Source organism: Mirounga angustirostris, unplaced genomic scaffold (assembly GCF_029215605.1).
Source record: "Mirounga angustirostris isolate CCGP_5_RB_7025 unplaced genomic scaffold, mMirAng1.0.hap1 SCAF_8, whole genome shotgun sequence".
Classification (NCBI taxonomy): Eukaryota; Metazoa; Chordata; class Mammalia; order Carnivora; family Phocidae; genus Mirounga; species Mirounga angustirostris.
The window spans coordinates 35,996,420-36,021,161 of record NW_026991716.1 but is presented as its reverse complement, the minus strand read 5'-3'; the positions used below and the strand labels follow the sequence as shown (position 1 = coordinate 36,021,161).

The 24,742-nt window shown below is 37.8% G+C and overlaps 1 protein-coding gene across 2 annotated transcripts in view; it reads left to right on the top strand.

Moving 5' to 3' along the window:
• KIF6 (kinesin family member 6) overlaps window positions 1–24,742 on the top strand; it is a 442,506-nt gene that overhangs the window by 66,285 nt on the left and 351,479 nt on the right. For both annotated transcript variants that reach the window (XM_064597574.1, XM_064597573.1), the window contains exon 4: window positions 20,844–20,991. In XM_064597574.1, the coding sequence (XP_064453644.1) occupies window positions 20,844–20,991 (148 nt within the window). The remainder of the gene's footprint in view (window positions 1–20,843; window positions 20,992–24,742) is intronic.

The window sequence follows — 24,742 nt, the reverse complement described above, 5'->3', positions numbered from 1 at the left end:
CCCTTCAATGGCTCTCCATGGACTGCAGGATGCGCTTGACATACTCAGTTGAACAGTCAGCTGAATAATGATCTGGCCCACACATTCTTCCTCATTTTCGGCTCCTTCCCTTCATTCCCTTCATTTACAAGTGATCCCAGTCAAGGCACATCTTTCTGCTTCAGACTTGCAACTCTTAAATCTCATTAGACAATTGTGTTTGCATGATATAACTAAAACCACAGTGAAGAGTGATTGACAACTTCATGAGATGTATCCTTATTTATCTTTCTGTCCCAAATGGCAGTATCCCCCCCTCCCTGCCTTGGTTATTTTCCATTGAGATCAAAGTGTGTTTGGATTTGCCCAAGATTGTGAAAATTGTCTTCTACTTCACATAAAATTGAAATCAAGTTAGATGGTCTTATTTAGCAAATAATCTTGAGACTCCAAGTACAGAGAAAAATTTTGGCTTGTAATTCAAATATAAACTATACTATAGCTCCATGTGGTCCAGTCTGTGTACTGTGTCCCTTTTGAAGAAACACAAAGTCAGATCTATTCAGGCTCTCCAGGAAGTGTGCGGGGTAGAGGAGTGCATTTGTAATGCATTGCAGTCATGTTCAGTGTCCCTTACCCATTGCCGCTTCAGTCAGCATCCCCCACACCCAGGGCCACTCCCTACTGCCCTCCCTACCACCCTGTGCTTCTGTTTCCCACTCTCCACCTCTTGCAGAACTGTTCTGACTTTGCTTCCCCATGAGGTACACTCCTGTGTCCCTTCTTTCCTGTGCCTATCTGCCCTACTTCTTGGGTTCCTGCATTTCTGTTGCTCCCTGCTCAGCTGGAGAACCCTAAAGCTCCATTCGGCCTTGTGAAGAAAAATGGAATCCCCAGGAAATCCTCACAGAGGACTTTCTATAAATTCTTCATCTCTCTACAGACAACGTTTATAAATAAGCCATTTGGGTTTTTTGTTTATTGTGGGGTTTTTTTTTTGGTTAAAGATTAATGTGTAAATTAAAAGATTATGTAGTATGCATAATGTATGCACATGTTCATATATTTAAAGATACTTATCTTGCTAATTACTTTCTCTTACCTTGTTTGTTTTTTCCTATAAATTCACATAGAACGTAGTACCAGGCTTCTAATGTAATATAATCGTTGCTTTAAAAATGTGATTGATCAGTTTACTGACAGAAAACTCAGTGTTATAATTTTAGGGAAAAGTGTTTTCTATTTTCTTTTGTGTCCCTACAAAAGAAACACAGAGTAATAGTTCAGACTTTATGCAAGATTCTGCCCAAATAAATTTCTATAGACAATGGGTTTTTCCACATTACTGTATAAAACTTTTGTTGGTTCATTTGAGTTGCCTCCTTAGATGGTCATCTGAGAATGATTATGTGTTTAATGAATCTAAGTGTTTATTCTCGAGGGTCACGGAAAAAAATCTGTCAGAAGTGCTGCAGCAAATGCGTTTTTCATAATGTAAATAAGATAAAAACGCAGGCTTCACCTTCTAATCCAGTCTACTGGACTTCCAACTGAAACATTTCAGAGCTGGATTGTGTTCAGAAGGGGTCATTTTCTTCTATTAAAGTTCCATGCATCTCTGTTATGTTTCCAGCTTTAAGCTGCTCATTATTAATACTAAAGCAAAATGGTTTCTTCAGGAACTTGGGAAATAATAAACAGCCTCATTTAGAGAGCACTTTGGCCTGGACTTGGTCCATGAACTTATGGATATGGAGCTGTTTAGTGTGTTTAAGATCTCGAGGATCCTTTCAAGGGAGACTGTTTGGATTATGTACCCCGTGATATGTTTGCCTCTTGCAAAGTTTGGTTTGAAGTAGTGGAGACAAGACTGCGAACAAATCCCTGAGAATCACAGAGCTGGAAAGAACCTCAAAAGGTCCTCTTTCTCAGCCCCCGTATCCAGGGAGGAGAATTTGCGAATCATTCGAGACAGGCGGTGACTGATCCTGTTTTTGTGACACATCCAGGACTAGATGTCCTGATTGTGCCAAAGTGACAGTTTGAGAAGAATGTGCCCCAAATTCCTGTCTTCCTATCCCATTTTAAAACTTACAAAATGTGAGCAATGATGGGAGAGATACCCAGTCTGTTTCTTAGGTGCTTGACTGGGAGGAGATTGCCTATGACATTTCAAAATCTGGAAGATCTATGTTCATATCATTCTTATAGGTTAGTTTCGGGTTTTTTTTTCCCTCTCAATTATAGTGCTCCTCTCTTCGCATTTATCTGTGTTGCTTTATACCAGGGATTGCAAAACTCAAAATTCCATGGAGGTCAGGCAGCTAATCTGTAGTAAGCCAACAAGGGCAGTAAGAAGTAGTGGTGTCTGTGCTGAATGGGGGAGCACAAGTCTTGGCGGCAAAGAATGTTCCGTTTGGGTTTTTTTAAAAAAATGACAGTGCTGGACAAACAAATGCTCTGCTGGCTAAATTTAGTACGCGGCTTTGTGTCTGTGCCCCTAGTCCAATAGCCGGTTTGCCTACAGGCACTTACAGAAGACCTTTAAATGATGATCCCAAGTGTGTCAGTTACCACTTAATCTACATTTGCAGTTTTATTTTTCTGAAAAAAAAAAACATATTTTAGATATGTAGTTAATTGTTTCCAATCTGGATATCCTTGCCTTAGATATTCCTTTCCCCCAGATAGCTAATGATCTGATTTAGGTCAACTAAGGGTAGCTATGTAATCTACTTTCTTTCTGTATCAGGATTCCATCAATATAACATACAAGCGAAGCTCTCAAGACCTTCAGATGATCTTGCCAGAACATACTTTGAGAAGGGATGAGGTCTAAACCAGGGGAACTAAACTCAGATGCCTTTAACCAGGACCTCAACATTACATACCTCAAGGGGGCATGATTCACAGTAGCCTATGTGGATGACCGAGCACCATGCAGGTCTGGGGCCCAGTGGTGTTCACGTGGACTACACCGAGATTGGCACTTCGTTAGCATGCAGTGATGCAGCCCTGCCTTCAAGTCTAGACAGGTATCATGCATTTGGGAAGCAAGTGAGTCTAAGACAATAGGGAGTTTGGGGGACAGTGGCAAGCTGGAGAACACACGTCCCACATAAAAGCATTCACATTGAGATAAGCTTAAACGTTCCTATAGGTAAGATTCACTGCCAGCTTGAGACCGATGGTCCACACCAAGGGATAAAAGATGTTTTTCCAGAAACTTTGCATGAGTTAGGACTTTTTTGGTTAATTATAACAATTCCAATTCAAAGAAAAGAGAGGATTTCTTGGCTCACATAACTGGGTTAGCTCAGAGAATTGAAGGAAGGGCTATAAAAATCAGGGTTGTTGCTACTTAAACTAAGTACCTGACACAGCCAAGATTTTTTCTCCACCCATATGACCTTTGCTTGGCCCTGCTTCCTTGTACAGAAGGGCGGGAGACAGGGCCTCTGGCAGCCGTGCTTTAAAGAGCCCAGCAAAAAGAGAGCTTTTGTTCCTCTCAAAATCTGTACAGGAGGGATTCTTATTTGTTCTGCTTGAGGCACATCATCTTGGAATAGTAGCTGTTCAGACGGGGCTGGGGGTAGGGGAGGACCATGGTGGAATGAGGTAGCATGATTGGCCAGGCCTGGATCATGTGCTCCCCCCCCCCCAACCTGCTTCTCATGCGTGGAAGAATGGACTGGGGGCAGGGCTGTTACCAGAAGACCGACTAAGAAAGCTTGCTGGGCAGAAGACTAGAGCTCTCCCAGTCAGCTGCCCTCTCTAGCTCCCTAGAAGGGTAGCTCCCCAACGCCTTTTCCCCTTCTCCTTATAGCAGAGGGAATGCCCCATGACCAAATTTTGCTGGAAATTTTACAAGTTGTATGCTCCTTTGGCTTAGCAGATGGGAAGATTATTTTTATATATGGTAAAATTGAGTTGTGTTAATTGTGTTAATTATGAGTTGCTATTGTTTTTGGTTTGAATTCCTCTTAAAAATTCAGGCTGCTGAATTATGCTCTGAGAAATATTATGAAAGTGAAATAATTAAGAGTCTCCTTCCCATTTTCTCTGTGAAAGACAATGGGCCACACCAAAGAGCTGCTGAGCCTACACAAGGGGGATTTTATTCTAGGAACTGGGTGGCAATGGAGAGCAACGAACTGTTCTAAGAATCAAAAACAAATCAGAATAAGTACATTTCAGCTACTGGGGCTTTTAGAACTGTGTGAGATGCAAGATGGAGCAATAGGGTAGTTATATTTAAAATAGAGTAATTAATTTTGATAATTCTGTTTCAGATTAGTCTTGTTAACCTTGAGCAAATATTTTTAATCACGTTGAATGTAAATATAGTATAATTTCTATTAGCTGAAAAAATTCTGTTCTTTGTATTGTTTGATTTATTTGTATTTTCTGAATGAAGAAATTGGTTTAGTTCCAATAAACAGTTTTTAAAAATATAAGTATGCTAATTTGAATACCTTCTATTTCTTTTTGTTGTCTGATTGCTGTTGCTAGGACTTCTAGTACTATGTTGAACAATAGTGGCGAGAGTGGGCATCCTTGTCGTGTTCCTGATCTTAAGGGAAAGGCTCTCAGCTTTTCCCACTGAGAATGATATTTGCTGTGGGTTTTTCATAAACTCTGTCTCTTTGCAGATGACATGATACTTTATGTGGAAAACCCAAAAGACTCCACCCCAAAATTACTAGAACTCATACAGCAATTTAGTAATGTGGCAGGATACAAAATCAATGCACAGGAATCCGTTGCTTTCTTATACACTAACAATGTAACTGTAGAAAGAGAAATTAGAGAATTGATTCCATTTACAATAGCACCAAAAACCATAATAAACCTAATCAAAGAGGTAAAGGATCTATACTCTAGGAACTACAGAACGCTCATGAAAGAAATTGAAGAAGACACAAAAAGATGGAAAAACATTCCATGCTCATGGATCGGAAGAATAAACATTGTTAAAATGTTTATGCTGCCCAGAGCAATCTATACTTCCAACGCCATCCCGATCAAAATACCAATGGCATTTTTCAAAGTGCTGGAACAAACAATCCTAAAATTTGTATGGAATCAGAAAAGACCCCGAATTGCCAAGGAAATGTTGAAAAAGAAAAACAAAGCTGGGGGCATCACGTTGCCTGATTTCAAGCTATATTACAAAGCTGTGATCACCAAGACAGCATGGTACTGGCACAAAAACAGACACATAGACCAATGTAACAGAGTAGAGAGCCCAGATATGGACCCTCAACTCGATGGTCAGCTGATCTTCAACAAAGCAGGAAAAAATATGCATTGGAAAAAAGACAGTCTCTTCAATAAATGGTGCTGGGAAAATTGGACAGCCACATGCAGAAGAATGAAACTCGACCATTCTCTAACACCATACACAAAGATAAACTCAAAATGGATGAAAGACCTCAGTGTGAGACAGGAATCCATCAAAATCCTAGAGGAGAACATAGGCAGTAACCTCTTCAACATTGGCCACAGCAACTTCTTTCAAGACACATCTCCAAAGGCAAGGGAAACAAAAGCGAAAATGAACTTCTGGGACTTCATCAAGATAAAAAGCTTCTGCACAGCAAAGGAAACAGTCAACAAAACAAAGAGGCCACCCACAGAATGGGAGAAGATATTTGCAAATGACACTACAGACAAAGGGCTAATATCCAAGATCTATAAAGAACTTCTCAAACTGAACACCCAAAAAACAAGTCAAAAAATGGACAGAAGACATGAACAGACACTTCTCAGAAGAAGACATACAAATGGCTAACTGACACATGCAAAAATGTTCATCATCATTGACCCTTAGGGAAATTCAATTCAAAACCACATTGAGATACCACCTTACACCAGTTAGAATGGCAAAAATTAACAAGACAAGAAACAAGTGTTGATGAGGATGTGGAGAAAGGGGAACCCTCTTACACTGTTGGTGGGAATGCAAGTTGGTACAGCCACTTTGGAAAACACTGTGGAGCTTCCTCAAAAAGTTAAAAATAGAGCTACCCTATGAGCCAGCAATTGCACTACTGGGTATTTACCCCAAAGACACAGATGTAGTGGAATGAAGGGCCATATGCGCCCCTATGTTCATAGCAGCAATGTCTAGAATAGCCAAAGTGTGGGAAGAACTGAGATGCCCTTCAACAGACAAATGGATAAAGAAGATGTGGTCCATATATACAATGGAATATAACTCAGCCATCAGAAAGGATGAATACCCAACTTTTGCATCAACATGGATGGGACTGGAGGAGATTATGCTAAGTGAAATAAGTCAAGCAGAGAAAGTCAATTATCATATGGTTTCACTTATTTGTGGAACATAAGGAATAGCATGGAGGACATTAGGAGAAGGAAGGGAAAAATGAAGGGGGAGAAATCAGAGGGAGAGATGAACCATGAGAGACTATGGACTCCGGGAAACAAACTGAAGGTTTTAGAGGGGAGGGTGTGGGGGGATGGGTTAGCCCGGTGATGGCTATTCTGGAGGTCACATATTGCATGGAGCACTGGGTGTTATACGCAAACAATGAATCATAGAACACTACATCAAAAACTAATGATGTACTGTATGGTGACTAACATAGCATAATAAAAAAATGAAAAAAATAAAATATAAGTATGTAGGGGTGCTGGGGGGCTCAGTCGGTTAAGCCTCTGACTCTTGGTTTCAGCTCAGGTCATGATCTCAGGGTCCTGAGATCTAGCCGCACATCAGGCTCAGCGCTCAGTGGGGGATCTGCTTGAGATTCTCTCTCTCCCTCCCCCATGCTCTTCCTCCTGCTCTCTTTCTCGCTCTCTCTCTCTCAAAATAAATAAATAAAATAAAATTATCTATTTTTTCTGGGACTCTTAATATTTCTAAGGCTAAACTGCATGATCTTTTAAAGTACCACATCACCTCTCTCTCTTCCCTCAAAATAAATCCACCTGGATTCTCTGATTCTGTCTTGCTACTGAATCTAACAGCTGTTTAAGCATAGCTCAGATACCCAGTTTTCAGAAATGCCCTAGAAGGGAATCTTCTGTTGGACAAAACATAGTTAAAAGACCTCTGATGATACCAATTATAAAATCCATGATCCCATTACCTTGTTGTTGTTTTCATCTATTCTGTGTCTTCAGATTTGAGGGACTAAAATATCATTTGTTTGGCTCAGTGAACTGAATTATCATCACAATAATAATTTTTTGTTGGTTACTTTGATTTAGACATCGTATAAGGAGATTCTTACTTAAAGCCTTCTCATTTGGGTAAACAAAATGAGCTCTCACTTTATTGCGTATACTTTGAGACAACTTTCTTCTACTTGGGGTGTAGTTAAATAAAGAGTAATAAAAGTGAAAAACTAAACTTAAATGGTTTGTATTTTTTCTGACATGTACATGTGATATGTATGTAGTAATACTTCATTTTATAATTTCCAAGAGGGTAGAAGCTTTATTTTTGTTTTAGTCATGCAAATATTAAAAGTAAGAAATGACAAAATATCTCAGCTTTGTAATTTAAATTTCTAGGGAAAATGCATTTTGCAAAAGGAAGGAGAGGGTTTCTACTCTAGAGATTTCCTCTGATCACCAAACGCTGGGTTATAAAACATTGATTTATTTACATATCAGGGTTGTCTCTAGCTGGGATATATTAGACAGTTGCCTGCATTGTTGATTTTAGGAAGCTGAGAAATATTTCTCACCACAAATATCCATCTCATTGTTCACTGCTGAAACTTACCATTAGCTTGTCATCCTTTCATTAATTACTATTCTGTCTTTTAAAAATGCTACTGCTAAGCTGTTGAAACACATCTAATTAGTACCAATGTGGAATAAATTATTATTTTATTGTTATAACACTTTGTTGAGATATTATTCACATATCAGAAAATTCACTTCAAAATGTACCATTTAGTAGCTTTTAGTACAAATGTGCAACTATCATTGACTGTAATCTAAATTTAGAAACATTTTCATAAAAGAAGCCCCGTACCATACCCATTAGCAGTCATTTCTCCTTTCCTCTTATCCCAGCTTCTGGCAACCACTAATTGATTTTCTCTTTCTGTGGATTTGCATACTAGACATTTCATGTAAGTGGGATCATACAGTATATGACCTTTCGTTGATGGCTTCTTTCACTTAGCATGTTGTGACGGTTGATCAGTTATTGTAGCATATATCAGTGGTTTATTCTTTTTCATTGCCAAATAGTATCCCATGGTATGGATATGACCCATTTTGTTTATCCACTCAACAGTTGATGGACATTTGTGTTGTTTTCACTTCTTGGCCATAACGAATAATGCTACTTTGAACATTCATTACAGATTTTTGTGTGGACATGTTTTCCATTCCACTGGGCATATACCCAGGAATTCTGGGTCTTATTTATGGTAACTCTGTGTTTACATTTTGAGGAACTACAAAACTTTTTTAAAGCAGCTGCACCATTTACATTCATACCAACAATGTATGAGGTTTCCAATTTTTCCATTCTTCAGTGAGACTTGCAATTGTCTTTTTTCTTTTCTTTTCTTTTCTCTTTTAGCCATCCTAGAGTAAGTGTGAAATAATGAGTGTCCCACTGTGGTTTTGATTTACATTTCCCTAGTGACTAATGATGTTGAGCATCTTTTCATATGCTATTGGCCATCCATGTATCTTCTTTAGAGAAATGTCCATTCAGATCCTTTGTCTACTTTTTTTCTCTCAAAATCCCTAATGTATTCTTATTTATTTATTTATTTATTTAAAATTTTATCATTGATGTATAATTGACATACAAAGTTATATTAGTTTCAGGTATACAACATATTGATTTGACAATTCCATACATTACTCAGTATCACCATGAGTGTAGCCATCATCTGTTACCATACAATGTTCTTACAGTATTATTGACTATGTTCCCTATGCTGTACTTTTCATCTCTGTGACTGATTTATTTTGTGACTGGGGGTTTGTACCTCTTAATCCCCCTCATCTCTTTTGCCCATCCCACACCATCTCTCCTCTAGGAACCATCAGTTTGTTCTCTGTATTTAGGAGTCTCTTTGTTTTCTTGTTTGCTCCTTTGTTTTGTTCTTAGATTCCACTGATAAGTGAAATCATACGGTATTTGTCTTTCTCTGTCTGACTTATTTCACTTAGTGTATTACCCTCTAGGTCCATCCATATTGCAAGATCTCATTCTTTTTTATGTCTGAGTAATATTCCATTGTGTGTGTGTGTGTGTGTGTGTGTACCACATCTTTATCCACCATATATCAATGGACATTTGGGTTGCTTCCAGATCTTGGCTATTGTAAATAATGCTCTAATGAACACAGGGATACATATGTCTTTTTGAATTAGTGTTTTTGTTTTTTGTTTGTTTGCTTATTTGTTTTGGGGTAAATACCCAGTAGTAGAATTTAATTTTTGAAGGAACCTACATACTGTTTTCCACAGAGCTTATACCAGTTTACATTCTCACCAACAGTGCCTGAGAGTTCCTTTTTTCCACATCATCGCCAACACTTGTTATTTCTTGTCTTTTTTATACTAGCCATTCTGAGGTGATAGCTCATTGTAGTTTTGGTTTACGTTTCCTTGATGATTAGTGATGTTGAACACCTTTTCATGTGTCGATCATCTGTCTTTGGGAGTATGTCTAGTCAGATCTTCTACCCATTTTTGAATCAGATTGGTGTTGAGTTGTACAAGTTCTTTATATATTTTGGATATTAACCCCTTACCATTATATCATTTGCAAATATCCTCTCTCATGCACTAGAGAATGTTTTTTGTTTTGTTGATGGTTTTCTTTGCTATGCAAAAGCTTTATATTTTGGTATAGTCCCAATAGTTTATTTCTGCTTTTGCTTTTTAATTATCTGTCGTTTTATTATTTAAATTGTAAGGATTCCTTGTATTTTATGGATTATGGATTATGATAAGTGACTTGTCAGATGTATGATTTTTCCAACATTTTCTTCTACTCAAAGGGTTATCTTTTCATTTTCTTAATGGTGTCCTTTGAAACACAAAAGTTTTTACTCTTTATGAAATCCAGTTTATCTTTTCCTTTGGCTGCTGTGCTTTTGAGGTCATTTCTAAGAAACCATTGCCTAATCCAAAGTCATGAAGATTTACCACTATGTTTTCTTCCAAGAGTTTTTTTACTTTTAGCTCCTATATTAGGTCTATGATCCATTTTGAATTAGGTTTTGTGTGTGGTATGAGGTAGAAGTCCTGCTTCATTCCTTTGCATATGAATATCCAGTTGTCCCAGCATCCTTTTTGAAAATACTGTTCTTTCCTCCATGGAATGTTCTTGGCACCCTTGTCAAAAATCAATTGATTGTAAACATAAGGGTCTATTTCTAGACTCACAATTCTATTCCATTCATGCATATGTTTATCCTTATGCCAGTATCCCACTGTTTTGATTACTGTTACTATAGTAGGTATTGAATTAAGGGACACCTGGCTGACTCAGTTGGTAGAGCATGCAATTCTTGCCCTCAGGGTTGTGAGTCGAGCCCCTCAGTAGAGATTACTTGAAAAATAAGGAAAATAAAGTAAAAAATTTAAAAAAAGAAATGTGAGTCCTCTACCTTTGTTCTTTTTCAAGATGTTTTGGCTATTCTTGAACCCTTGAGTTTCCATATAAATTTCAGAAGAAGTTGGTCATTTTTTGCAAAGAAAACAGTTTGAATTTTGATGGAGTTTAACCTATAGATCAGATGGGGGATGCCATTTTTCATTAAGTCTTGTACCCTACAAATTTGCTGAACTTGTTTATTGCTTTTAATAGTTCTATGGTAGATTCCTTGGAATTTTCTGTATATGTACAAGATCATGCCATCTGCAAATAGAGAATTCTATATCTGCAAAAAGTCATTCTTCAAAAGTGAAGGAGAAATTGGTATTCCCAGATAAGCAGAAGCTGAGAGAATTTAGTGCATTTAGGCAAGAAAAATAAATAAAAGCCATCTAGACTAGAAAGGAAGAAGTAAAAGTACGTTTATTTGCAGATGATATGATTTTGTATATAGAAATCCTAGGTAATCCACTCTTAGAGGATAAGAAGTAGTAAACAAGTTCAGCAAAGTTTCAGGGTTCAAGATCAATATAGAAAAATCTATTATAGTTCTATACAGTAACAATAAGTAATCTGAAAAGAAAAATAAAATATAAATTTTGGGAGACTTATTAATTTTTGCAAAGGAAGATATCCCAACTAGTCTTTCAGCATTTGAATATGTTATTCCATTACCTTCTGGCCTCCGTGATTCCTGATGAGAAATCCATTGTTAATCTTAAAAAGGATTCCTTGTATGTGATTAGTCACCTCTCTCTTGCTATTTTCAGGATTTTCTTTGTCTTTAGAAAGTTTGATTATGATGTGCTTAGGTTTGGATACCTTTGAGTTTATTGAGCTTCTTGGATACATAGATTAATGTTCTTCATCGAATTAGGGAAGTTTTTGGTCATTTTTTTTTTTTAAACATTTTCTCCCCTCACCATCTGGGACTTTATGCAAATGTTGATCTCTGATTTCTCTGTTCATTTTTCTTCATTCTTTATAATTTCTGTTGTGCAGACTGAATAATCTCAATTGACCTATCTTGAAATTTACTTTCTTCTACCAACTCAAATTTGCTGTTGTAGTGAATTTTTTATTTCACTTACCATACTTTTCAACTCCAGAATTTGTTTTATTCTTTTTTATAATTTTTATCTTTTTATTCATATTCTCTTTTCTGTGAAACATCATTTTCATACTTCCCTTTAATCCTTTAAACATGCTTTACTTTTGTTCTTTGAGCTTATGTATAGTACCTAACTTAAACTCTTTATCTAGAAGTCAAAATCTGGGCTTCCTCAAGAGCCGTTTCTGTTAAACATTTTATTTCCTGTGCACAGGAAATACTTTGCTGTTTGTGCATCTCATATCTTTTTTGTTGAAAACTGGGCATTTTAAGTAATACGATATGACAACTCTGGAAATCAGATGTCAACCCTCCCCAAGGTTATTGTTGCTGCAGCTGCTTATTTATTTAGTAAATTTTATGGCCTAGTTCTATAAAGCCTGCATTGTTTGTTGTATGTAGCCCCTGAAATTTCTGTTCAGTAAGCTTGGTGGTCAGTTAGTGATTGGAGAGAGATTTTTAAAAAATGCCTTGAATCTCACTCTAAGTCTTTGATAAGGTGCTCTCTGTATGTGTTGGGGTACCCAATCAGTACTGGAAGATTATAATTTTGGAAGTTTATAATTTTGTCTTAGCTCTCACTTCATGCTTGTTCAGGGCCTCAAGGTCAGCCAGACGTAAGAAATAGGACCTTCTCTGGTCTCTCCTGGGCATGCACACAGCCCCATACATGTGTGTGGTCCTCTAGAGTCCCAAAAATATGTCATAATTTTTCAAAGCCCCTTATAGACATGGTATTCCACAGATTTTTATTTTAAGGTTTTGTTCACCCTCTTGTTTGCTTCACTGGTATTGCAGCCTAGGGCAACTTTGATGTTGAACACTTGCCACTGATTTGTTTTCAACAAACACCATGGGGATATGACTTTTTTTCACTGAGTAAACTGAGTCAGGTCAAACAAAGACAAGTACTATGAGTGGGGCTTTTCCAGGGAGCTGCAAGACAGATCAGAGAGGTACAATTCTGTGGACTTTTTGGAGAGCTCCAAACCTGTACTACCCCTTCCAGTGGTTTCTGTACTTATGTTTTTCACAGTTATGTGGTTGCATCTGTTATTTTTCAAGGCTATCATGGAGCTGGGGAGGGGCGTGGGAATGGTCAAGTTAAAATGTCACAAAGCTCACTGTTCTTACTGAGATTCAGCCATTTTACTTGAGTAAACACTCCTTGGATTGTTGTGAGCCTTTGGATAACTTCCAGGATTCTGAAAAAGTTGATTTTGACAATTTTTGCCACTGTTCTCATTATTCTTGTGGAGGAGTGGATTTTCATAGGTTCTTACTCCACCACTTCTCTTTATTTTTAACTAGTACCTTCTCTTAGGATGGTTGAGACTACAAACATATGAAATTGTCCAGTGTTCAATGGTGAGAAGGCACAAGATTAGGTTGAGAATGCTCTACAGAAAGGAATTGGAGATAAATGTTACCCATTCACATTTTTTCATTTATTTTTTTATTGTAGCAATGTAATAAATAGCCATAGAGTATATATTGGTGGAACCTACATCCTTTCTATTTTAAATAGCATTCTATGAAGCTTTGCCATCTAGTTTTCCATGGCAGATGGGGGGAGAGAAAGCACACTTTAGAAGAAGGACAACTGGCAGTGAAAAAGATTTAAGTATAAAAAATAAACACAATAATCAGCAGATGTCAATGTAGCATGCTACAGTACTCACTTTTCTTAGGCTGTTGCTAAGTCAAAATGAAAATGCTGATCTGTGCATTTTTTGCTTTTCAAGACAGGGAAAGCCTAATATATTTTAGAAAATTTTCTGTCAAAAATTAAACTGTTTAAAGCTTGATTCTTAAAGTTATTAACTTCATTTACCTAAAGCATTTATGGCCAAGAGATATCATATATTCAAATGATAATTGCTAATGGAACATAGCTATATCATTGGTGACAAATGCTGTTGAGCAGAAAGATTCTGTATTCATCCAGCTAAATTAATCATTATAGTTCCAACTCCATGTGAAGACACATGGAGAAAAATTATTAAACCTCTCAGAAATGGAAAGCTGAAGCACACAGTAGTAATCCCTTTTTGTTAACCTGCTAAGTCCTTTGAGTTTGTAAGCACTAATAACACCTTCTACCTACATAGCAAAGGATGCATGAATTGTTACTATAGATATTATTCTTAGTTTAATAGTTGTTTAAGTTGTCCAGGACTTAACTGATTACTTCACAATAAGCTCTAAACAAAATCTATGTGTTTTGAGGGGGCATGATAATGATAAATCACTTAACATACAAGCATGAAAGCATAGTAAAACATAGAACTGTCGTCATTATCTTAGTAGAAGTGTTAGAGCAAGAATCCCAGTGTGAACAGTGAGGGGTGATTCTCAGAGGAGCAATCTATCAAACATCAATTCACAATGAAGGCACCATTAGCTGACATCTTCATAATTGTTTGGATGAAAACGTCTCAGAGATGAAGGAGCTACTTGTAAGAAAAAAGAGCATAATGCTATAATAGTTTTCTTTTCTATACGGTGTAGAGGAAAGATCCACTTGTGAAAGTCTGAATCATGCAAGGTGTATTAGGAAAGCCCATATGGCGAGGAGACAGAGAGAGGGAGAAAAAGAGAGAGAGAGAAGAGAATGGGAAGGGAGAGAAGTGAAGGGGAGAGGAGAAGAGAGAAGAGATGGTGGCTGAGTAGATCTAGTGTTCTTTTTCTTTTTAAAATTTAAAATTTTATTTTTTCATCATGATAAGTATGTTTTTTAATCCCCATCACCTATTTTCCCCATCCCCCCGTCCTACTTCCCCTCTGGTAACCATCAGTTTATTCTCTATAGTTAAGAGTCTGTTTCTTGGTTTGTCTTTTTTTTTTCCTTTGCTCATTTGTTTTGTTTCTTAAATTCCACATATGAGTGAAATCATATTCTCTTCCTCTGACTGACTTATTTTGCTCAGCATTATACTCTCTGGCGGTTGCAAATGGCAAGATTTCATTCTTTTTTATGGCTGAATAATATTCCATTGTATGTATGTGCCACAACTTCTTTATCCATTTGTCTATTGTTGGACACTTGGGCTGCTTCCATAATTTGACTATTGTAAATAATGCTGCTATATACATAAGGGTGCATGTATCCCTTTGAATTAATGTTTTTGTATTTGGGGGGTAAATACCCAGTAGTGATATTACTGGATCATAGAGTAGTTCTATTTTTAATTTTTTGAGGAACCTCCATACTGTTTTCCACAGTGGCTGCACCAATTTGCATTCCCACTAACAGTGCATGAGGGTTCCCCTTTCTTCACATCCTTGCCAATACCTCTTGTTTCTCGTACTGTTGATTTTAGCCATTCTGACAGGTGTGAAGTGATATCTCATGATAGTTTTGATTTCCATTTCCCTGATGATGACTGATGTTGAGTATCTTTTCATGTGTCTGTTGGCCTTTTGTATGTCTTCTTTGGAGAAATGTCTGTTCATGTCTTCTGCCCATTTTTAAATTAGATTGTTTTTTGGTATTGAGGCTTAGTCCTTTATATATTTTGGATATTAAACCTTTATTAAATATGTCATTTGCAAACATCTTCTCTCATTCCATAGATTGCCTTTTAGTTTTGTTGATTGTTTCCTTCACTGTGCAGATGCTTTTTATTTTGATGTAGTGCCAGTAGTTTATTTTTGCTTTTATTTCCCTTGCCTCAGGAGACATATCTAGAAAAATGTTGCTATGGCCGATGTTGGAGAAATTGTTGCCTGTGTTCTTTTCTAGGATTTTTATGGTTTCAGGTCTCACATTAGGTCCTTGATCCATTTTGAGTTTATTTTTGTGTATAGCATAGTGGTCCAGTTTCATTCTTTTGCATGTTGCTGTCCAGTTTTCCCAACACCATTTATTGAAGAGACTGTCTTTTCCCCATTGTATATTCCTGCCCTCCTGCTGTAGATTAATTGACCATATAAGTGTGGGTTTATTTCTGAGTTTTCTCTTCTGTTCCACTGATCTATGTATCTGTTTTTGTGCTAGTACCATACTGCTTTGATTACTACAGCTTTGTAGTATAACCTGAAGTCTAGAAAACCCAGGGTTGTTACGTAAAATCACCATCAAATCAAAGGCTGCTCTGTACGACTGAAGAGCACATCTGGATTACTATCTTACCAAAAAGTCATTCCAAGAAAACTGAAGGGGAATTCTTAGAGGATTTATAGTTGGTGCTGAATGTTAAATTAGGGAATTACATTACAAGGTACACAGTGATAAACATTCTGTATTCTGTACCTGGTGTTCTAGGATGTGACTACATCTTGTGAGTGTTTGCCCCATGAAGTGCCAGGTGTTGGGTTTGTAATTTGCCAAATTATAGGTATGGTTTCCTCAGAACTTTTGCCTTCAACATATACTGAAGTATACTAAAGATGAAGAAAATATTTAATTAGAGAGCAATTTCAGCAGAATGGTAGTATAGGAATTTCTAGCACCTGTACCCCCAGAAACATCAATTTGAATAACTACCAAGCATGAAAATACCTTCACAAAAGCTAAGGATTCCAGGTGAGGAATTACAGCATTGGGGTGGGGCACAGAAAAAAAAGAAAAGACACTTTGAGGAGGGTAGAAAAGGTAGATAGACATTACACCATTACCCCTCCCTGAAGCCTGGGCATCCTAGCACTGAGAGAGACACCATCCCCATGGGAGGAGACTGAGTGAGCACCTGAATTTACCACAGACATCAGTGCTGGCCCATCCCAGCATCAGCTGACTCCAGTGGCCCCAGGCAGCTTCCATGGCCCCAGGTGACTTCATGGTACCAGGCTCTTGGCAAGCTACTGAGAATCCAGTCCCCTGGCCTACCCTACCACTTGCCTGCTCCTGTAGCCCCAAGCAGATCCTGCAGCAGTAGGCTACCAGCAGGCTCTCATAAAACCAGGCTCCCATGGCCCCAGGCAGCTCCCATGATACCAGGCTCCCAGCAGACTCTAGGAACCAGGATCCCAGCCCATCCCTGTTTGGCCAGCCAGCATGGCCTTGGGTGACTCCTGTAACTCCAGTATCCCAGTGGGTTGTCACCAGACCCACACTGCAAGCCCTCCCCAAAGCCAGGCCAGCCTTTGCAGCCTGAGCTTTAAGGCTGGCTCCACAGATTCAGGCTCCTGGCCTGCACAGCACCACATTGGCCACTGTAGACCCAACCTAGCCCATGAGGCCCTGTGTTGTAAGCTGACTCCCGTGGCCCAAGACTCTAGGCTGGTCCTAATGCCAGGTTGGCCTCTGTAGCCCCAGCCTCCTGGCTGGCTTATGTGAAACCAGGCTCTCAGACTGTCCCAGCACTGGACTGGTCCCTGTGGGTCCAGATACTGGGCCCATCCTAGTGATCCCCAGTGCCTGGTTAGCCACTGTGGACCCAGTATCCAGGCCCACCCACACAGGCATGAGATCACCAAAGGAAACTAATAAAGCTCCAGTGACTGTCCCTAAAGAAATGGAGGTCTAGGAACTGTCTGACAAATAATTCAGCATAATACTCTTAAATTCAGTGAATTACAAGAAAACAAAGACAACTAAATGAAATTGTTCATAATACATGAACAAAATGAGAAGTTTAACAAAGGAATAGAAACCATAAAAAAACCCAAGGAAATCCTAGAGTTAAAAACACAGTGATCGAATTGATAATTCAGTAGAAAGCTTCAATAGCAGACAATCAAGCAGAATAAAGAATTAGTTAACTGGAAAACATGTCATTTGATATCATCTGGTCAGAGAAGCAAAAAGAGAAGAGAAAGAGTGAAGAAAATCTTTGTGAATTATGGGATACCATTAAAGGAAACAATCTTACATTATTTAAAGTCTCAGGAGAAGAGAGGGAGAAAGGGGCAGAAAGAACATTTAAAGAAATAATGGCTTGGAATTCTCAAATCTGGGGAGAGATTTTTGGACATCCATGTTCATACAGCTAATAGGTGACCCTATAATTTCAAACCAAAATGATGTGTTACAAGACACATTAAAATAAAACTATCTAAAATCAAAGACAAAGATAATTTTAAAAGCAGCAAGAGAAAAAAATACCCACACAATAAGGGAACCTTCATAAGGCTATCAGCAGATTTCTCAGCAGAAACCTTATAGGCCCTGAGAGAATGGGACAATGTATTCAAATTTCTCAAAGAAAGAAACAGCCAAGGATACTTTACCCAGCATAGTTATCTTTCAGAAATTACGGAGAAACAAAGATTTTCCTAAACAAACAAAAGCTGAAGGAGTTCATCACCACTAGACCTACCTTATAAGAAATGCTGAAACATGAAAACATATGAAAATATAAAGCATACTGGTAAAGGCAAGTATAAGCAAATTTATGACACTCTAATACTATAATATGGTGATGTGTTACTTATTTTAGTATAAGGTTAAAGGACAAAACTATTAAAAACAACTACAACTACAATAATTTGATAATGAAGACACACTATAAAAAGAAGTTAATTGTGACATCAAAACATTAAAAATGGGATGAATGGTAAAAACCAATAGTAGATACACAGAAGTTAAAGAAAAGGGAATCAAAGTATACCATAGGGAAAATCACTTCACAAAAACAGTAAAAGAAGAAGAAGGAAAAAAAGGAAATACAAAACTAGAAAACAATGAATAAGTTGGTATTAGTAAGCCCATACTTGGCCTTATTTACTTTTAATGTAAATGGATTAGATTCTCCAATCAAAAGGCATAAAGTGGCTAATGGACTAAAAACAAGACCCAACTATATGCTACCTACAAAAGACTCACTTCAGCTTTAAGAACATACATAGACTGAAGGTGAAGGGATAGAAAAAGATACTCCATGCAAATGGAAACCAAAAGAAAGCTAAAGTAGCCATACTTATATCAGACAAAATAGATTTTAAGCCAAAACTGTGATGAGACTGGGGTGCCTGGGTAGCTCAGTCGGTTAAGTGTCCGACTCTTGATTTCTGCTCAGGTCATGATCTTGCGGTCGTGAGATTGAGCCCCCTGTCAGGCTCCGCACTCAGCATGGAGTCTGCTTGTCCCTCTCCCTTTGCTCTCCCCCCAACTTGTGTTCCCTCTTTCTTTCTCTCAGATAAATAAATAAATAAGTAGACTCTTAAAAACAAAACAAAACAAAAAACTATGAGTCAAAGGCCATTTTATAGTGATAAAAGAGTCGGTGCATCATAAGGATATAACCATATATATGCATCCTACATCAGAACACCTAAACATATTAAGCAAATATTAACAGATCTGAAGGGAGAAATAGACAACAATACAATAATGGTAGTGGAATCTGACACCCCACTTTCAACAATGGATAGAGCATCCAGATAGAAAATCAGTAAGGAGGGGCGCCTGGGTGGCTTTGTTGGTTAAGCATCTGACTCTTGATTTTGACTCAGGTCATGATTACAGGGTCATGGGATCAAGCCCCACATTGGGCTCTGTGCTCAGTGGGGAGTCTGCTTGAGATCCTCTCTCTCCCTCTCCCCCACCCCCCCACTTTTCCTCTCTCTCTCTCTTTCTCTCTCAAAAAATAAATAGATAAATCTTTAAAAAAAGAAAATAAAATAAATAAGGAAACATTGGATGTGAACTATACCTTAATCCAAATGGATTCCAGACATATATGCAACATTTCACCCAACAGCAGCAGAATACAGATTCTACTCAAGCATACATGAAACATTCTCCTGGATAGATCACATGTTAAGCACAAATCCAGTTAAGAAATTGTCAGAGGACTTGAATAGAAATTTCTCCAAAGAAAAAATACAGATGGTCAACAAATACATAAAAGGGTGTTCAATATTTCTAATCATCTGGGAAATGCAAACCAAAAACATGAGATATGTCCTCATACCTGTTAGGAAAGCTATTATCAAACTGTCAGGAGACAGCAAATGCTGTCAAGGATGTAAAGAAAAGGGAATTCTTGTGCACTGTTGGTAGAGATGTAAATTGGTGCAGCTACTATGGAAAACAGCATGGAGTTTCCTTTAAAAATTATAAATAGAACTGCCATATGATCCGGCAATGCCACTTCTGCCAGTATATCACAGGAAATGAAATCTTACAGAGGTATCTGCATCCCCATGTTCATTGCAGCATTATTCCCAATAGCCAAGGTATGGAAAAACTTAAATGTCTATTGAGGTGGATAAGTGAATAAAGAAGATCTGTTAAACACACACACAAACAAAATGGGATATTAATCAGCCATAAAAAGAAGAAAATTCTGCCATTTTGCAATAATGTAGTTGGACCTTGAGAGCATTATGCTAAGTGAAATAAGACAGAGAAAGACAAATTCTCTATATTCTCATTTACGTGTGTAATCTAAAAAACTGAACTCATAGATATCAAGAAAAAATGGTGGTTGCCAGGGGCTGGTGGGTGGGGGAAATGTGGAGATGTTGATCAAAGGGTAAGAACTTCCAGTTATTAGATGAATAAGTTCTACAGATCAAATGTACAGCACAGTAACTATATGTTATATATTTGAAAGTTGTTAAGAGTATCGATCTTAAATGTTATCACCACCTCCGAAAGTGATAATTATGTGAGGTGATGGATGTGTTAACTAACCTTATTGTGGGACTCATTTCACAGTATATTTATGTATCACATCATCACATTTGTACACCTTAAAGTTACATTTGTTATGTGTCAGCTCTATCTCAGTAAAGCTGGAAAAAAATTAAAAGACAGTATATGAAAACCAAGGACATTTTTATAAGATGTATAATACATCAATATTGGTTCTTTAGTTATAGCAAGTGCACAATACTAATGTTATCAACAGTGAGGCAAGTAGGCGTAGGGTATGTGTTAACTCTGTACTATCTTTGCAACTTTTATGTAAATATAAAATCTTTCTAAAGAAAAATTAAATTAAAAAAAAAATACTTAAGATGACCAGACTCCATTTGAGTTACAGGTAACTTTCTTGGAGAAAAGGATTGGTGTGCTGATACTCCTGGATTTTTAAAAAAAGTAAATTATTTTAGCTAGATACTCAAATATATAGATACTTCTATAAATGTCTTTTCACTAGTGTTGAATGAGGTTGCTATTAGAATACAAACCATTTAATACTCATGCAATTAGCCATGTTGATGTTAGAAGTGTGCCATTTCTTTATGTAGTGTCTTGGCAGGTTACAATGGTACCATCCTTGCTTATGGGCAAACAGGCAGTGGGAAGACATTCACCATCACTGGTGGGGCAGAACGCTACAGTGACCGAGGCATTATCCCAAGGACATTGTCGTACATTTTTGAACAATTACAAAAGGTATGGAGCTTTACGTTCATTTTCTGTTTGATATATTCAGCAGAAATTTATGGTGGGTAAAAAATTTATTGTGACATTTTATTATATTATATCTAAATGAGGAAGTATTATTGTGTTATAACTCTGGCCTTTACATTTAAGGAAAGCTTAGGATTTTGCTGAAGAAGTAGAAATTAAGGTGCTTCTCATTAAAGGGATGCTGTTTCAGCAAAGGCTCAAAGGGAGTTCCTTCTGATACATCCATGGGGGTTAAAAGAACAGATAACACATTTTACTAACTAACACCTTATATTTCCCATTAAGAAACTGGATGTCCTTTTGCCAAGACATCTTTATTTCGGCTACTAAAGCACTGAATAAGATGATGTAATTGTACCTTTTTCACAATTGTAATAGAAGCCCAAAAGAGTTTACCAGAGTAAAAATCCTATTGCAATTAATATTATTAGGAAGAGAAGTTCTCTATATTATATGCATCATTGACTGTGTGTCTTTAAGTGCCTATTGCTTTATTAGTATTTAATACAACATACAATACAACTAGCAAGGTAAGTATCCTTATCCCATTTTCATAGTTGGGAAAACTGAGTCTAGATATCTTTCTCTGGGTCTTTATAAGTAGCTGACTTGGAGGTCCATCCCAGGTCTGTGTGATGCCAAACTCTGCTTTTTACCACTATATACACTGCCTCTATGTCTCAGACTGGCTTTATTTTGTTGATTGTATTTAACTAATAATGAGTCCTATAACTTCTCTGGGTTTCCGTTTTCCCCTCTGTGAAAGTAGGGAATGAATTGTACTAGAGGATCTCCACTGGCTCTACTAGTTCCCACACTTACTTGGTTGTATTAATTCTGTGTAACAAATGTCCTAACTAGGTCAGTGTAACAGTTATTCCAAAATTTCTTGACTTGTATGCTTTTTGCATTTTGAGTTGCAAAGATGAGAAGAAATTGCTGAGATCTGCATAATTCTAATTTCCATCCATAAAGTAGCAATTACCCATTAGTTCAGCTCATCTCTCACTAGCTCAAACATGCCAACTCTGCATGCCAGAAAATGTGGAAGAGAAAGGGTTGAGTACAGTGTATATGTTGGATTCAGATCCTGTCTTTTCATTTACTCATTTATTTCTGACGTTAGCTGTTTTGTTTTGTTCCCAGATTTCACAAACTGGGAATATAATTTCTAATGGTTTTTGCTTCTGTGGCCCAACGTGGAAGCCTTTTGTCTTGGAAAGATCACTGCAGGCCAACCTGGTTCTGAGAAAATGTTCTACTTACAGCATGTGGTCTTGAGGCGGTTACTTAACGTCTCAGCCTTGTGGAGTTGCTGTGAGGGCTGTGTATCTAAAGATATTGTTCAGTTCCTGGCACATAATATATGCTCAAGAAATGAGCTCAATTACTACAACCATTGATACCTATATTCACACACACACACACACACACACGTACGTGGCCAAACGATCCTGATTAATTTCAAAGAATCCTTTGAAATTAGAACAAATGAAACCAATTTCCCTGATTAAGTTAAACAGAATAAACAAATCCTTTCCTAACGGAAAATACATTTGTCCCTTCTAAAATTTTGTCTATGGGTACCAAATACAGTAAAAGTCGAAATGTCTCCTGAATACATCTCTTGGGTCCATTGTTGTATGTCTGTTTGGTCATGACATTATTCTAAACCTCATTTCATTTTGAATGATCCTAAATCACTTCCTGGACTGGAGAGAGCCCCTTGGACCAATTTATAGCCAGGACAACTCTGTAAAAGGACAGATTTCCATGATGGGGCACAACACATTCATTATAATCAAACCGAACTGCTACAAAATTAGTCAGAGGCAACTTGAGGTTGATCATTAAGTTTGTCCATACTGTGTAGCTGAAAAATGCAGATAGGTATTCAGATGCCCCATCGATTGCTTTAGAGGGCCACATGGAGCTCTCCAGAATTCTTTTTTTTTTTCTTTTTTTAAGATTTTATTTATTTGAGAGAGAGAAAATGAGAGAGAGAAAGAGAGAGAGAGAGCACATGAGAGGGGGGTAGGGAAGAGGGAGAAGCAGACTCCCTGCTGAGCAGGGAGCCTGATGTGGGACTCGATCCCGGGACTCTAGGATCATGACCTGAGCCGAAGGCAGTCGCTTAACCAACTGAGCCACCCAGGTGCCCCAGCTCTCCAGAATTCTTAAAGGAAATATTTGACTTATGCAAAATATTTATTTCAAGATAAACTAAGAGCAATTGCATACTGGCTCCTAAAGTGCCTGTGAGTGTGATAGGAGCACATTTGTAGTGATTTTAAAAGAAGACAATTGATTCCATTTATTTTAGAAATCACTGCTTATTACTTTTGAATATTGTGAGGTTCAGACTTGTTTTGGGGCAGGAGAAAAGGCTGTCTGCAGGAAACATGTGTGTTACATTACAGTCTGGCAATCCTAAACACTAAAAGGAGTAATAAGGAAAGGTAGCTTGCCACATTGCTCAGTGACTTTTAAGTGTGTATTCCAATAAAAGTCCAGAAAATGCAGAAACTGGAGGAGCCAAAGGCATTATCCCCATTATCTCAGGGGAGTGGACTTGCCATTTTCCTGACTTATGATGATTTCTTCTACTTTCTGGAAGAAAGAGAGTTTCTCCACTGCAGATGAACATACAAGTTGGCTGTTGTTTTTGCCTTTCTTTGCCTTCTCTTTTATATTCATGTACTGAGTTCTCCATTTGGAGGCCTTTAGAAACAATAAAAACAATAACAATAGCAATAATAATAGCAGTAGCAGCAGCAAGGATTTATTGGGGATTATTACAGGGCCACACATTCTTGGCAGGATTTTAAGTACAGAACCCCATTTCTCTGTCACAACAGTTCTGCAAGATAAGGGTTATTCTCCCCAATTCTGCAATTAAACAACTGTGGGTAATGCAGGATCACTCAGTTATAAATGCCAGATCCAGGGTTCAAACCCAGCTTTTTCTGATGCTAAGATGAGCCCAGAACTGTCTGCTAAAATCTCAAACTATAAGAGATGGGATATTTCAGATATGGTCAGGTAAGTTTTAGAAATACAAACTGAGGGTTTTAGAGGGGAGGGGGGTGGGGGCATGGGTTAGCCCAGTGATGGGTATTGAAGAGGGCACGTATTGCATGGAGCACTGGGTGTTATCCACAAACAATGAATCATGGAACACTACATCAAAAACTAATGATGTACTGTATGGTAACTAACAACATAATAAAAAGAAATCTCCGCCACCCAAAAAAAGAAATATATTGCTTTTAACGGGATCTCAGGAAGTTGGTAAATGATCCCCCGTGGCCTTTCACGTGCTCTGAGAATCTTCTAGAGAGGGACAGCATATATGTTGATCGTGGAACACTTTCTCCACAAGATATTTCATGGGACATTTTAGGGAAAACTGGATTAGACTAAAGGCCATGCAGAGTCTGCCTAGTATTTATGGTCTCTGATACCTGTGCTAAGCCAAGTTATAACCCACAGAATGATGTTGAAATGATGCCTTTACTAACCTAATCTGATTGACAGGCCGTGTGTTAGGTAGGATAAGCAGCCAGAGTCGCCCACATCAGGAGGATTTCCAGCATTTGCTTGGGAGAAATTTGCTTAGTAGAGACTCAGTCCATGCTGTCACCCTCCCAAACCACCAGAACATGGAATTTCAGCTGCAGCTTGAGTATTTTACTCCAGTCATGTGCTGCCTGAGAGTTGCCTTAATTTTCTA